The following is a 16,540-nucleotide window of genomic DNA, read 5'->3' as shown; positions in this document are numbered from 1 at the left end:
GTTAGTAAGTGCTTACTGTGTCAGCAGGTGAAGGTCCCAAGACAAAAGCCAGCAGGCTTGTTGCAACCTTTGAGCATACCATAATGGAAATGGGAGAATGTCTCGATGGACTTCATTGTGGGATTGTCGCGAACTGTAAAGGGTTTTACAGTGATTTGGGTTATAGTGGACAGACTCACCAAGCTAGCACATTTTATTCCAGGGAAGCCCACATATTCAGTGAATAGGTGGGTACAATTGTATATGAAAGAGGTAGTGAGGTTGCATGGAGTGTCGGTGTCCATCGTATCTGATAGGAACCCTCGATTTACCTCCAGCTTTTAGAAGAGCCTTCAGGCAACATTGGGTACTCGTTTGGATTTCAGTACGGCTTTTCACCCACAAACTGATGGTCAAGACAGAGCGATTAAACCAGAGACTAGAGGATATATTACATACTTGTGCATTAGAGTTTTCAGGGAGTTAGAACTCTCACCTGCATTTGATAGAGTTTACCTATAATAATAGTTATCAGGCAACCATTGGCATGTCACCATTTGAGGCCCTTTATGGGAAGAGTTGTAGGTCACTTGTATGCTGGGATGAAGTTGGTGAACGGAAATTTCTAGGACCTGAGTTAGTACAAGCCACGAATGAGGCGATACAGAAGATTAGGACCTGAATGTTGACGGCTCAAAGTAGGCAGAAGAGTTACGCTGATGTTGGGCATAAAGATCTAGAGTTTGAGGTAGGTGATAAAGTATTTCTGAAAGTGGCACCTATGAAGAAGGTGTTGAGATTTGGCAAGAAGGGTAAACTGAACCTTCGGTTCATCGGGCCATTTGAGATCCTGGAGCGGAATGGTCCTGTAGCTTACCGACTGGCCTTGCCACCATCTCTTTTTGCAGTCCACAATATTTTTCATGTTTCCATGTTGAGGATGTACGTAGTAGACTCATCTCATGTTGTGGATTATGAGCCTTTGCATTTGAATGAGAACTTGAGTTACGAAGAGAAGTCTATTTAAATCCTGGCCAGGGAAGTGAAAGTTTTATGCAACAAGGAGATAGCATTGGCGAAGGTCCTTTGGCGGAATCATCAGTTTGAGGAAACAACTTGGGAGCGCGAGGACGACGTGAGGGTGTTTTATCCCGAGCTTTTTCAGGATTAAGAATTTTGAGGACGAAAGTTTCTTAAGGGGGGTAGAATGTAACACCCCAATTTATTTTGTAATTAAGCTTTAATTTATGTTGGATTACTTGGATAAATCGAAATTTTAAATTTATGTATTTGGCTAAGTTAAAATAGAATTTGATTATTTGGAATTAATTAAGTTTTAATTTGGCTTGAAATTGGAGATTTGATTATTTATGAAGATAATTCAATTTGTTTGATGGACGATTTAAAAAAAAAAAAAAACTATTTTGGAAAAGGAATGTGGAATTTGGAATTTAAAAGGGAAAGAGGTTTTAAGTGATATATATATTTACATAAGTGATAAAGAAAGAAGAAAAAAAGAAGACAAAAATTTAGAATTTTTCTCTCTCTTCAACCCACGCATAGACCCCCCCCCCCCCTCCAAACCCTTTTTCGTTTCTCGTCCATTCGATCCTCCTCGCTGCCACTGCTCACACTCAAGCAAAAAAAGCTGCCACTTCATCTCGTTGCCACCGCCTGAGCTCACTGTGAGCCAGCCAACATCACCGTCCTCTAGCTGGGTTGCCTGACACCATGTCGTCTGGATTTTCGCTAAATGCTGCTGCCATTCTGTGTCGCCGACTCGAAGCTGCCAGCGATCGATTCTGTTCGCGAGTCATCATATTGGACGAAGCCCTGCTATGCGTCGCTCCTTGTTTGGTCAGTCGCCAGCGTCACACTGCCCTTCGTCTGTGCTAGTCTAGTTTTGTAGGCGAAGTTTTGTGGTTAATTCTCGGTTTCAAACTAACATTAACCTTAACGTTTCGGCTTCTAAGTCGAGGATTTTGAGTACTTAAGCAAGCTATCCAACACCTTAAGCATGAATTTGGGTAAGTTTTTTTTTGGATTATGGAATAGGTTGTGAACATTTTGGAGTTGTGCCTAAAAGTTTTAAAATGGAAGTTTTGGGTCGAAATTGAAGGCGGTGTTTCTGTGTTAGGAACGTTAATTCAAGTTGTTGTTGGTGATTGATTTCTTTAATTATTTGCGTGGACTTTTGTGACCAATTTGAGGTAAGTGGGACTATTACCGATGCCTTCGTGCCAGGCGGCCTAGATTAGATTTATAAAGTTAATTAATGGACTTTAGAAGCATGATTTTTTCTGTCATATAATTGTTGCATGACAGGTATGAGTATTATGGGCATATTTGAACTTCCATACTATGCTATGATCTGAGCTGTGGGGTTACTCATGAAATTATGTTTGTGATGCATGATTAGACCAATAGGGTAGTTTACCGTCTCACCTTGATGTATGTTTTATTTCAGAGGACCGACGGGTCTAGTTTCATGTTTTGACGGTGTGACTTCAGGTCACTAGACATGCGTGAGCCGACAAGTTCAATTACATGCTACGATTTTATGAACCAACAGGTTCGCTTTCATGTATATTCCCATATATTTAAGGGTGTGCCATCAAGCCACTAGACATGCGTGAATTGATAGGCTCATGTTCATGTTACTTTTCCATATTTGACGGTGTGCCTTCGGGCCGCTAGACATGCGTGAATCGACAGGTTCATGTTCATGTTTCTTTTTTTTCCATGTTTGACAGTGTGCCATTAGGCCACTAGACATGCGAGTCAAGTCAAGACAGTATGTCCGTTGGGTTATTTTTATTGAAACAATTGTAGTTGTTTGAGCCACGGGCCCAATATTCTCTGCTTGTGGATGCATAGTCTGATCCTAGTAATGGTATCACTTACTGAGTCTTTTATACTCATCCTTTATCTTATATATTTTTCAGGTAAGGGCAAGGATACTCAGGCGACTGACAAGAGAAATTCGTGACAGTGCCAAAGGAACTAAGAACGCTTCCGCATTTGAACCTTTATGTCTTCTCATGTATATATATATATATATATATATATATATATATCTCTCTTTTCACAAACTTTCCTTGACTGGGTCAAAGGGTTGGAGATTTTTTTTCTCTCCAGCTAATATTTTCTCCGTTTTTTTTTGTATTATTATTATTTTTATTTATTTCATGTTAAGAGTTACTCCGGTCAAACAATTTGAAATCTTGAGTTAAAGTCAAAATAGTTTCTTTATACACTTAAGCAGTCCAAAATCCTATTATTTTATTTTTCTCTCAATGTGAACATTTATGCATGCATGTAGTAACGATCCCCCTTTTTAGTTGTCCTAAGAAGTCGGGTTGTAACATGCGCAGAGATGCGGCGCTCATTTTTTTTATTTTCCATCATTCTCTGAAGCATCGCTATACTGCCCTATTTTGCAGCTATTGCCTTGCTTTTAATGACGCACAAAAGATGTCAGCCGATAAAAAATATGCACATCTTCATATTGTCTTCCTTCTTTTCTCGACTTCCTTTGATCTCTTTTGGTTAATTTGACTCCATTATGCTCTAAACTCCTCAAAATGGCTTCAAGAGTGTCGGGATTGTCTTTTACCTATAAAATAGACATTTTAAGCAAACAAATATGATAGAATTGAGGGTTTTAACATAGAAAAGATAGTCTTTTACAAGATCTCTTACTCATAAATTTATTGAAAATGTAATATCTGGTCTTGTATTATTAGCAAGATACATAAGTACACCAATTGCACTAAGATATGGTACTTCAGGATCAAGAAGTTCTTCATTATCATCTCGAGGTCAAAATATATCTTTCTTCACATTTAGTGAATGAACTTCTATTGGAATGTTCAATGGACGTGCTTTGTCCATATAGAACCTTTTCAAAAAATTTCCCATGTAAGTTGATTGATGAATAAATATCCCATCTACTAAATGCTCAATTTGCAAGCCAAAACAAAATTTTATTCTTCCGAGATCTTTCATAACAAATTATTTCTTAAGATATTCTATTACCTTTGAAAGCTCTTCAGGAGTTCTAAGTATATTTAAATCATCAACATATACAATTATAATAGCAAATCTTGACTGTGATTTCTTTATAAAAACACTTGGACATATTAAATTGTTTTGATATCCTTTTTTCAACAAATATCCACTCAGACGATTATACCACATTCGTCCTGATTGTTTCAATCCATATAGCGATCTCTGTAATTTATTAAATACAATTTATGAGAATTTTATTTATATGTTTCAGATACCTTAAATTCTTTTAGGATTCTCATATAAATATCATTATCATGAGATCCATATAAATACGTTGTGACTATATCTATAAGATACATGTCCAGATTTTCATACACAATCATACCAATTAAATATCTTAATGTAATTGCATCCACCACCGGAGAATACATTTCCTCATAATCAATACCAGGTCTTTGTGAAAAACCTTGTGCAACTAGTCTTGCTTTATATCTTATGACCATATTATTTTCATTTTTTTCCTCACAAATACCAATTTGTATCTCACAGGTTTGACACCTTTTAGTGTTCAGACTACTAGTCCAAAAACCTGATGTTTTGAAAGTGAGTTTAATTCTACCTCAATTGCTTCTTTCCACTAAAGTTAATCTTCTCTATGTCGACATTCTTCAACAGATTTCCGTTCAGAATCCTCATTTTCATATATAATATCAAGAGTAACATTACACGCAAAAATGTTGTCAATAACTTTATTAGTTCGGTTTCATCATTTTCCTATCATAACATAGTTTATTGAGATCTCATTATTATTTTTAGGTATTTCACCTTCCTCACTAGTCATGTCAAGGATTTTTTTTCATGGGTATTTACATCCTCAACCAAGTCTTCTTGATTATTAATTAATTTTCTTTTTCGAGGATTTTATCTTTGAAACCCACTGGTCTACCACGCTTCTGAAGTGTTCCAAACTCATTAGTGACAACTTGCTATGTTGGGATATCAATTTTCGATGGGACATTTGCAACTGGTATATGTGACTTTGTTACTTACTTTGCATCTATAAATGCATCTGGTAACTAATTTGCTATATTTTGCAAATGAATTATCTTCTAAACTTCAAGTTCACATTGACCTGTACGAGGATATAAATGAGACAGTTACTTTCTTTGCATCTATAAATGCATCTGGTAACTGATTTGCTATATTTTGAAAATGAATTATCTTCTAAACTTCAAGTTCACATTGACCTATATGAGGATTTAATTGAGACAGTTACTTTCTTTGCATCTATAAATGCATTTGGTAACTGATTGCTATATTTTGCAAATGAATTATCTTCTCAAGTTCACATTGACTTGTACGAGGATCTAAATGAGACAATAACGATGCATTCCATGTAATTTCTTTTTCCAACTTCTTAATTCCTCTCCTAGTGTTAGAAAATTTGTCATATTGAATTGACAATCAGCAAATTGTGTTGTAAATCCATCACCCATCAAGGGTTTAAGATATTTGATAATTGATGGGGAATCATATCCAATATATATTCCTAACCTCCTTTGAGAACCCATCTTAGTACGTTGTGGTGAAACAATCGGAGCATATATTGCACATCCAAAAATTCTCAGATGGGAAATATTTGGCTCATGGCCATAAGCTATTTGTAATGGCGAGTACTTATAATAAGATACTGGCCTAGTGCATACAAGTGACGCTGCATGCAAAATAGCATGTCCCCATATAAATGTAGGAAGCTTAGCTCTCATAAATAATGGTCTAGCAATTAACTGAAAATATTTTATGAATGATTCTACTAAACTATTTTATGTATGAACATGGGCTACAAAATGTTCAACGCTTATCCTAATTGACATACAATAATTATCAAAATCTTGAGATGTAAATTCACCAACATTACTAAGACGAATAGTCTTAATTGTATAATCAAGAAATTGTGCTCTTAACTTAACTATTTGAGCAAGTAATCTTGCAAATGCAAGATTTCGACTTGATAATAAGCATACGTGTGACCATCTGCTGGATGCGTTTATTAATACCATAAAATATCTAAATGGTCCACTTGACGGGTTAATAGGTCCACATATATCACCATGAGTTCATTCTAAAAATGCAGGTGATTCAATATCCACTTTAACTGGTAATGGTCTAATTATCAATTTTACTTGATAGCAAGATCACATGATAATTCATTAGATTGAAGAATCTTTTGGTTTTTCAATGGATTTCCAATTGAATTCTCAATAATTCTTCTCATCATTATAGACTCTGGATGACCTAATCTGTCATGCCAAATTGTAAATATGTCTGGATTCATGAACTCCAAGTTCATTATTGCATATGTTTCAATTATTCGTATATGAGTATAATATAATCCAGAAGATAAAGCTGGTAACTCTTTCGGCATACATTTTTCATTTGAGACAATAGATATGATATATAGTTATTCCACATTATTCTTACTATCAGCTCAATATAATAACCATTGCAACGTATATCTTTAAAACTAAGTAGATTTCTCTTTGATTGACTAGAGAATAATACATTGTCAATTGTAAATTTTGTTCCTCTAGACAAAATAATATTTATTTTTCCAAAACCTTCAACCAGGTTTGCATAACCTAATATCGTATTGACTTTTGCTTTCAGTATTGTCAGTTTGGAAAAATATTTTCTATTTGTAAGTATTGTACGTGTAGTTGTATTGTCTGCTAGACATAGAGCTTCTTTACTCATTTTTTAGTCACCTAACATATGAAAATGATCCAGGTTTCTTCACTAAAAGAAAATAATTACAATAAGAAAAACGACATTTGGAATATACAAAGGTTAACATCTACTAAGAAAAGAAAAAAAAATGGAGATGAATAAAAAAAAACATTAAATCTAAATATTTTCAAAGTCAAAGGAAACACTTGATGTTTCATCAATTTTTCCATTTTTCTCTTCAGGAGATTCAAAGAAGTCCGCCACATCCAAATTTGTCATATGGGATGAGTTAAATATGTCATTATCCTAGTATGCAAAATTTTCTTTCACATTTTTCTTTTTTTCCTTCAGGGAGGCTTGATAGAGATCAACTAAGTGTTTTGACGAACGACAGGTACATGACTAATGCTCAGTCATTCTGCATCAGAAGCATTTATTTTCAACAATTTTTGAACTCTTATTTTGTGGAGTATTTCCTTTGTGATCATCATTTTGTGTGGTTCTTTTAAAATTTAAATGATTAGAATGATCACCACGAAAATAATTATTATTTCTTCCTCTGCAACGATCATGACCTTGACCATAATTATTAACCTTCACAACATTCACTTCAGGGAATGGTGTTGTTCTAGTTGGTCGAGATTCATAATTTTTCAACAATAACTCGTTATTTTGTTCGGCCACGAGAAGACATGAAATTAATTTAGAATATTGTTTAAAACTCTTCTCTCGATAGTGTTGCTGCAAAAGCATATTTGAAACATGAAATGTAGAAAATGTATTCTCTAACATATCAGCATCAGTAATTTTCTATCTACATAACAACAATTTTGAACTGATTTCAAATAATACGGAATTGTAATCACTTACTAATCTGAAATCTTGTAACCTCAAGTTCATCCACTCATAGTGAGCTTTAGGAATAATAACTGTTTTTTATGATCTTACCTCTCTTTCAAATTTTTCCATAACATATGGGGATCTTTTATGGTAAGATACTCTATTTTCAATTCCTCATGGAAATGATGACGAAGGAAAAACATAGTTTTTGCTTTGTTTTGACTGGATGTCATATTTTTTTCTTCTTCAATAGTCTCTCCGAGATTCATAGTATATAGGTGGATTTCGGCATCAAACATCCATGACAAATAATTATTACCATTAATATCAAATGCTACAAATTCTAAATTTTGTAATATTTTTCATAGTAACACTATTACAAAATATTATATTTATATTAGAAATTTAATATATATCAAATATGTAAAACAACATTTAATTTATTAATTATATTAAAGAGTGAGAAAAACCAACATACCTTTAGAACTACTTTCAGCGAGAAAAACGATAGTAGCTCGTGCTGATAACTTGTTGTAAATTGCACAACGAAAATACAGATATGGAGAAATATAATTAATAATAATATATAATAAAATAAATAGATATTAAAATAAATAAAACATGATATATTATATAGATAAATAAAATATAATAAATTAACAAAATATAAAATAAGGATTCTCTAAAATCTCCATTTCCTCCAATTTTCATGAATTTTGCCTAATGTGTATCTTTCAAAATCCACTAAATATCACTATTTATAGGTAAACAATGTATAATATTGAGACACATAGACTATATTTTGAAAAATGAGAACATGATACATGATCAATGATACTAGTACTAAGTATCAACATCTAACCGATATTTATTTTCGTAATATTTATATTCATGAACTTGTAATAAACACATCAATATGTATTCAGCTTGAACTTTTCCATCGGATACGTTAACAATTTATGAAATTAATAAATATATTAGCCATGAACAACTCAGTTAATTCAATTTAGCACACATTTAAAATTAGTAAATTAAAAATATCAAAATAAACTACTTCAAAGACGGGCCTAGCTTGACACGTGACTAAATAAGCAACACGTGGAAGTCAATCACCGCAAAGCATCAAACCACCGACCTCCACCTTTAAACGGGACGTGTCATCGGCCACGGCGACATGAGCAGCTCGACTACGTGTCGTTTGGCTTCCGACGAACACGTGGCCTCCCACGAAACGACGTGTCGGCTCTACAATGCCGTATCAAATACTACTCAATCGGTGACTATATAACTCAACGGCAATCACCAAACAGCAACGCAAAAAGAAAAAATCCGACAAAAATCCATTAAATCGCATCAAGAGGAAATTCAGGTGAAGACTTCAATGGCTTCGTCGAAGGAAATGAAGAAGGAGAGAGCAGAGGCGGCGGCGGGCCTTGCTGCTTCCGATCTGAGAGACATTAGCAGAGCAGAGGAGCAGCACGCGGCGGTGCCAAAGACTGAGAAAAAAGCAACGGCGGAGGTCGTGGAGGCGGACCGGCCGACGGTGCAAGATCAGCAACAGAGGTCCGGCGTGATTGGATCAGTGCTGAAGGCGGTGCAGGATACATACGAACATGCGAAGGAAGCGGTGGTCGGAAAGAGCCACGAAGCGGAGGAGAGAGGCCGAGATGTGAAGGACGCATTGGCGGAGAAGGCAAGAGAGACGACGGAGGAGGCTGGGAGGAAAATGGACGAGTACGGAAGTGCTGCGGCGGAAAAGGCAAGGGAGACGAAGGAAGCAGCTGGAGAGACAGCAGCGTCGGCGAAGGGGAAAATGAGCGAATGTGGAGGGAAAACAAGAGATAAGACCGGCGAATATAAGGATTATGCGGCGGAGAAGGCGAGGGAGACGAAGGATGCAGCGGCGCGAAAGGCAGGGGAATACAAAGATTACACGGCGGATAAGACGACGGAGGCTACGGAATCCGCTAAAGGAAAGGCCGGTGAGTATAAGGATTATGCGGCTGAAAAGGCGAGGGAAGCAAAGGACGCGGGAGCGAGAAAAGCAGGGGAATACAGAGATTACACGGCTGAGAAGGTGAGGGAAGCGACGGAAGCGGCGAAGGGTAAGGCCGGTGAGTATAAAGATTACGCGGCAGAGAAGGCTAATCAAGCGAAAGAGAAGGCAGGGGAGTATAAGGACTATACGGCGGAAAAGGCGAAGGAGACGAAGGATGAGGCGGCAAGAAAAACAGGGGAATACGGAGACTATGCAGTGGAGAAAGCGAGGGAGACGAAGGACTACACGGCGGAGAAGGCGAAAGAAGGAAAAGACACGACGGTGAGCAAACTTGGGGAATTGAAAGATTCAGCAGCAGATGCAGCAAAGAGAGCAATGGAATATTTCTCTGGAAAGAAAGAGGAAGCAAAGGAGAAGGCATATGAGACTAAAGATGTCGCAAAGGTAACTAAAAAACCTAAACCTAATACATAAAAAGAAAGTTACCATTTATGAAAAATACAAAACTAACATTGGAGATTAAACTCGTATTTTAATCAAATTAATTTGTGTTAGATGAGTTATCGGTACTTAAAGAGTACTGTTAACTAAGATACTATCTTGAGTTGAAGTTCTTTGGTGTGTTCTTGACAAACGTAGAAGTTGAGTAAAAGTGGAACAGTCAAAAACAAATTCTTAAACTAATTAATTACAGGAATGGCAGGAAAAGATGGGGGAATCGGAGGAGGACACAAGAAGAAAGATGGAAGATCTAAGTCTGCAGGGAGGAGGAAGGAGGGGCAGCACAGAAGAAGCAAAAGTCAGACTCGAACGCGAAAGGTAAAATTCGATCTTTCTTTAAAGAAAATTCTAGAATCTCTAGTTGCATTTCTTGACGGTTTGAATTTGTCTGAACTGATCTCTCGCCAGAGGCAGTGGCGGTGAGGGAGTGGTGGTGGTAGGGCTGGAGGAGTCGCGGCCGGGGGCGTTGGCCTCGACTTTGAAGGAAGCAGACGACATGGCGGGGCAGACGTTCAACGATGTCGGTCGAGTGGACGAGGAAGGAGCTGTGCGCTCTAAGGATCGTCAAGGAAAGATGTGAATGTGATATGAAAATTCTAAGGGGAACATTTTGTATGTTGATTATCTACTGTTTCGGCTGTTGTTTACTTACCTTTTTGTTCTTTTTTCCTTTAATAATGATCTTCATATTTTAGAAGCGTACAGTTGTTGCTTATTTTGGACCTTTGGTTCTGCTTTACCGATGAACTGTGTAACAAAAGAAAGATGTTTACATTAATGCTTAGCATGTTAATGTTTCTTACAGACGGTACTTGCCGCCAGTTTCTGATAAAATCATAAATGATCTTCAAAAAAGGTTGAGTTACTCATTTTATGAACTGATCCAAAGCAGTTTCTGGCTCTTATGAACTTCAAAAATTGAGTGCAAGTTTTTATGGAACACACTACAAGGAATTCAATTCTATGGTTTTTGTTTTCTTCGTTTTTAAATTATTCGTTTTGTTTTGTTTTTTTTTTGGGTAGCTTTCAAAACAATTGTTTTGGCGGTGGTTTGGAGGAAGTAAGTTTTATTTACAAGTTCAACATTATAATAGCTAAAATATATAAACTAGATCCATATATAATTTTATATAATTATGTAGTTGATATATATTGTTTATTCTAAATTAGAATAGCTTTGGTCGATTTTTCTTTATTATCTATTTGAGAATTTAACTGGTTATCGAAATTAGATGAACGTATTTCGAATTTGATTTTTAACCAATCTAATTATAATATGTTTTATTATCAAACATAAAAATGGTTTTAAAGATTAAAGTTCTCCTAGCACTCTTAACAATCATTTTGGGTTTGGCTAAAAGTTTCTAGAAACCAATTTACACTCCTAAAAAATTAATTATCTACAATTGATTTAACAACATTTTGCTTATTATAATTTATGGGTTTAGTATAAATCGGTTGAATGATGAGTTTCCTAATGTTGATATTTGCTTGATATTTATTTAAGGGGGAAAAAAAAGAAAACGTAGTTGTAAGATTAATTGAACTAACTTAAATTTCAAGCTATCAGGTTGATTTTCTCATTCCAACACAGGGAGACAAGCAATTGCAATTTACCTCTAATTCTTATAAACTCATTGGTAACGTCATATCTATGCGACAGTAGAATTAATTGAAACATGGATCTTATTTAAAGGTGAATCATTGTCCTTAGAATCAGGCTTTGTGGCACATAGACTAGACCATATCGACATTTGGGAAGTGATTAATCACTTTGGTCAAGCTTCTACCAGACCAACCACTACATAAATAAAGAGTTTATATTACTAATCATAAGCGATAGAGTAACAAAATAAAATTATGGCTAAGAAAAAAACGATCAGATGAAGATAGTCGAGAATTACTCGCATTTTTTACTCAATTTTACAACAAGTCTGTGCTATCTATGATAAGACAACAACTTCCTAGGTAGAAGTTTGACATTTGAAGGCACTCTTATCACTCCTGTCTGCATATATTTGTAGAATAATCTTTTTGAATCTATGAGGTCACTAATATGGTTGTTTTTTGTTTGTTACTCTTTTTACTAAAGGAAGACCTTTTATTTGTCTATATTATATTAAAATTTTGAAATGTTTGAAAAATATTTTTAGATCATTTTACCCTTTAGATCTTTAATAAATTACAAATAGCTATTTCATAACTATTTATATTGATTTTGAAGGAAAAAATCTTTAGACTTCTTTTTTCTGTTACATTTGATTTCTCTTTTTTCAAAAAAAAAAAAAAAAAAAAAATACTCTCACCCACTAAAATTGCCACAAAGAAAAAAAATGATTGTGTTCAATATAATTGTTAGTAAAGAGAAAGTAAGGAATTCAAATATAATTAATGTCTAACGGTTAATTAAAGATCAAATTTAAAATTGTGATAAATATATATAAAAAAAATAATCAAAAGCCTCTTCTCCTTCTTTATCTTAACATATATAAATAACAAGTAGAGACCATTGAAAATATTTAAAAAAAAAAAAGGGGAAGAAGAAGAAGAAGAAGAAGAAAGAAAAAGAAAAAAACAAAACAAAATAAAAAAGAAGAGAGAAATAATTGATTTATATAGAGACAAACTGAAGATGACAATTCAATTTGATATATATTTCATTAAAATCTTCTTTTTCAAAACAATTCTCAAACACAATTTATTTACAAAGTCATCAAGTGTTTGGTTAAACACGATCGATGAGAGCTAGAAGATGGGAGCTACAGTTACTAGACAATCAAATTAATTTACAACAATTATAAGTGACATGATATAAATTGCTACGTAAATACATATACATCATTTTATTGGTGATCGAGGGTAATTTTTTTGTGGAACAAGAGAATGCGGTAAACGTAACAAAAAGAATTCTTGTATTTGGGTTAGGATAATATCAAATATGAGTGTCAATTTTCATGGTAAGTCAATTCGTTTTTTTGTTTTCATCTTTTTCAATGAAATATTTCAGTCTCACTACTTGTGTGTTTTTTATGGCATAGATATGCAACAAATATTCCCAAATTTATAGCGTTATATATTAGATAAAAATCCCGCATATAATTTATATTTGGTTTTATAAGTACAAAATTCTCTATTTCTTTTTTAAAAATATATTATTATCTCACCCAAAATGGATCATCCACATACTTTTGAAGAAAAATATTATTCTAATTTGGGGGTTGTTTTAAAAAGCTAATGGTCAATATTATGGTAATTCAAAAGAAATGTAGAAACATATATAAATAATTGAAGGATGAATTAAAGAAGTTCAAATTTATTTTCAATAATTAAAGCAACATGTATTGAGTATTATAACTATTTAATATTTGGAAAATTGCAAATATGTCAACTATACCCCGTCTTGTCCTTGTTTGAATGAGTTCTCAAAACATGTAACAAATACATTTTATTGTGTTTCAAGCTTAAAAATCATATTGTCTGTAACTTTGGAATTAACTATTCTCAAAAAGATGATTGTGTTAAATCATTGAGTTGTTACAAAATTAGTTTACATGTTATTAACATTATAATTATACTGAAAACAACTGATGATTGAAATTTCGCACGAAGTTACAAATACTAAACATCATAATAAAGCTATCTAAATTTAATAAAATAATTTGCACGGAGTTTAAATGAGAAAAGAAGTTAAAGTAGACTTGATGAGCAAGTAAGGTAATTTGGAGCAACATACATCTTCAAACAATTTTGTTTAAAGTAAGAAATTCAAATATAATTAAATGTGTGTTATTTCCTCGATAACATACTGGTAAAAAAATCCAAAAATTTTGTCGATTTGAATACATGTTTAATTGATCAAAATTTATCAGTTCAATTCTTTTTATTAGTCGGTTAGTTTATGCACCAAAAAATATTAGAATTGAGATTTTTCTTTACAAATGTCGGATTAAGAAGTAAATTAAAGGAAAAAAACTATTAACAAACACAAAAAAAAAATGAAAAAAAAAAACTAATTAAATTTGTCAAAAATCAAATTCATATCAATTTCAACTTTCCTTTCGACAAACTACAAAGGAATCCTTTAAAATAAGTTAAAAGCTAGAATTTTGAGACATTTCAAAATCTATTTGACCATACTTATTTATATAACATATATTCACTTAAAAACGATAGCCATGTTTAATTGTTTTTATATAAATATCACTTTAAATTAAAGTAATTAAACAACTTCATTACTATAAAAAAAAATTGTTTAAAAACTAATTAATAAATTTATTTATAGATTAAAATTAATAATTAAAAAACACAAAAAATGGTATCCGTACTAAGGCCACGTTACGGCACTAGTAACATAATTTATCAATTGTAACTTAAAAAGTGAATCTCATTTGATCACATTTGTTGATGTTTATTAGTATTTTGTAATCGTAATAAAATGTGGGTCCTACCATGAGATCTATAATCAAATATTGTAATCGAGGACTAAAAGGTGATCAATCATTTTACCTTTGAAAATTATTTTTAAAATATATTTTTAACAATTTTCAAATTTGGTCTCAAATATCTTGTTTTGGGTTATTGCTAAATTTTATCGATAAGATCATGTTATTGATATATTTAGTCAATGACGGTATCCATAAAAAAATAAGAAGCAAATCCAAAATTTTGGGATATCGTCGATATCGGTAAGACCAGTTAATTTTAGAATCGTGTTGCTTTTTTCTTCTTTCTTTCTGGGTAAAGAAAAGCAAAGCAAAACAAATGGATGGTTTTTTTTTTCTTTTAAATTTGTTGAGTGAGAGAATATGAGCCAAATTGGAGAGAGAATTTTTGTTAAGCGGAGAATAGAAACCCTCGCTTATCGATGTTATTTGCCCAATAACAATATCGATAAATAAAATTCAAAAAAATCTAAAATTTTGGGATGTTATTTGTCGGTATCTAAAAAAAGAAAAAAATCCCATAATTTTATGATGTTATTTGCGGATAACATATCGGTAAAAAAAAAATTTTAAAAATCAATTTTGGAATGTTATTTCCTCGATAACGTATCGGTAAAAAAAATCCAAAAATTATACGATGTTATTTATTTGATAAAATGATTAAAAAGAAATCCAAGATTTTCTTAAATACGTTAAAAAAATCCAAAATTATGGGATGTTGTTTGTTCGATAACGATATCAATAAATAAAGGTATCAATAAAAAATTTTCAAAAAAAAAAATCTATTACGTTTACGCTAATAGTAACGGTTAAGTAAACAACATCAATAGAAATTAAATTACTTTTACAAAATAGTTAAGTAAACGTGTTGAAAAAAAAATCTAATTACCTTTACAATTGAGATCCATTATAATTTATTCATCAATGAAAATCCATTACATTTACACCATTTCTCATTCCAATGACTTAAAAGCGACCTAAATTCATAGAAATATGATACATGAAATAAACATCATTCCTTTTTCCTTTTGGACAAATAAAATAAAAAAGACCAACAAATTTAAAAAGGCTAATCTATTGTAAAATTGAGGAGCACAACGGATATGGAGAAAAATATAATATAGTAATAAATAAAATAAAATAACAAAATAATAAATAAAAGCGTAGAAATAAAGGTATAAAATATGGAAATTGAGAAACTTATGATTTCTTTTTCTCTTTAATTTTTCCTGCAAAATTTTTCACAAATATTTTTCACCAATGTGCGTTCTCTTATAATCCATAAAATACCACTATTTATAAACAATTTGGCTAGTAGTAGGTGAGCTTATTTGGAAACTAATAATGTGTAACTACAAGACACATGGATAAAATGTATCAAGTAGGGGTGTTCAAAAAACTCGATGACCCGAAAAAACCGATCAACCCAACCCAACCCGTGCGATTTGGGTTGGGTTATCAACTCACTTAGATTGAGTTGGGTTCAAATAAATGAAAATTTTATGGGTTGGGTTTGTTCATGGGGTCACCTAATCTAACCCAAACCAACTTGAACCAATCCGACTTTATTATTAACTTTAAAACATATTTTTTTATTACTTATAATACAATTATTTATACATATATTGATTTTAATTTTATTTAATTCTAATATTTTTTGAATAATTTATTCTTCAAAAACTCTTAAAATAGTTTCTTTGCCCTTTAGAAAGAAAATTTTCACTATATAAATTGAAATTGAGTTGTTAATCTTAATTAAATATATGAAAATAATTAAATTAGATTTTTACATATTTATGTTTTGCTTCTTTTTAGAATAAAATTTTAAATAAATGAACCGATTAACCCGAACTAACCCAACTCAAATATTTCTTGGTTGGATTAATTTTTTAATAAAGGTTATTTGGGTTGAAGAAATTTACAACCCGAACAATTGAGTTGAGTCTAAAAAGTCTTTCAACTCAACCCATGAACACCCCTAGGCCACCAAGCCATATGGAGCAATGGGGGTGAAACATTTGTTCTTTTTTGGACACATGGC

At 32.8% G+C, this 16,540-nt stretch overlaps 2 protein-coding genes across 3 annotated transcripts; both read left to right on the top strand.

The window, feature by feature from the left end:
* The first annotated feature begins 661 nt into the window (after nucleotides 1-661).
* LOC120090776 (uncharacterized) lies at nucleotides 662-1,150 on the top strand. Its single transcript, XM_090307034.1, has 2 exons — nucleotides 662-921; nucleotides 1,018-1,150. Exons 1-2 carry the CDS (start codon nucleotides 662-664, stop codon nucleotides 1,148-1,150), a joined length of 393 nt encoding a protein of 130 aa, XP_090163160.1.
* Nucleotides 1,151-8,852: 7,702 nt separating this feature from the next.
* LOC120090179 (uncharacterized) lies at nucleotides 8,853-10,936 on the top strand. 2 transcript variants are annotated; one of them, XM_039047705.2, is made up of 3 exons: nucleotides 8,853-10,000; nucleotides 10,260-10,375; nucleotides 10,466-10,936. In XM_039047705.2, exons 1-3 carry the CDS (start codon nucleotides 8,939-8,941, stop codon nucleotides 10,635-10,637), a joined length of 1,350 nt encoding a protein of 449 aa, XP_038903633.2. In that variant the 5' UTR covers nucleotides 8,853-8,938; the 3' UTR covers nucleotides 10,638-10,936. The 2 variants fall into 2 exon arrangements, with proteins under 2 accessions (XP_038903633.2, XP_038903631.2); XM_039047703.2 differs by having other exon boundaries at nucleotides 10,251-10,375.
* Nucleotides 10,937-16,540: the final 5,604 nt, after the last annotated feature.

Source organism: Benincasa hispida, chromosome 11 (genome assembly GCF_027475165.1).
Source record: "Benincasa hispida cultivar pf3 chromosome 11, pf3_genome.v1.1, whole genome shotgun sequence".
NCBI classification, from domain to species: Eukaryota; Viridiplantae; Streptophyta; class Magnoliopsida; order Cucurbitales; family Cucurbitaceae; genus Benincasa; species Benincasa hispida.
The sequence above is the reverse complement of the archived record's forward strand: the minus strand, read 5'-3'. Positions and strand labels throughout refer to the sequence as shown.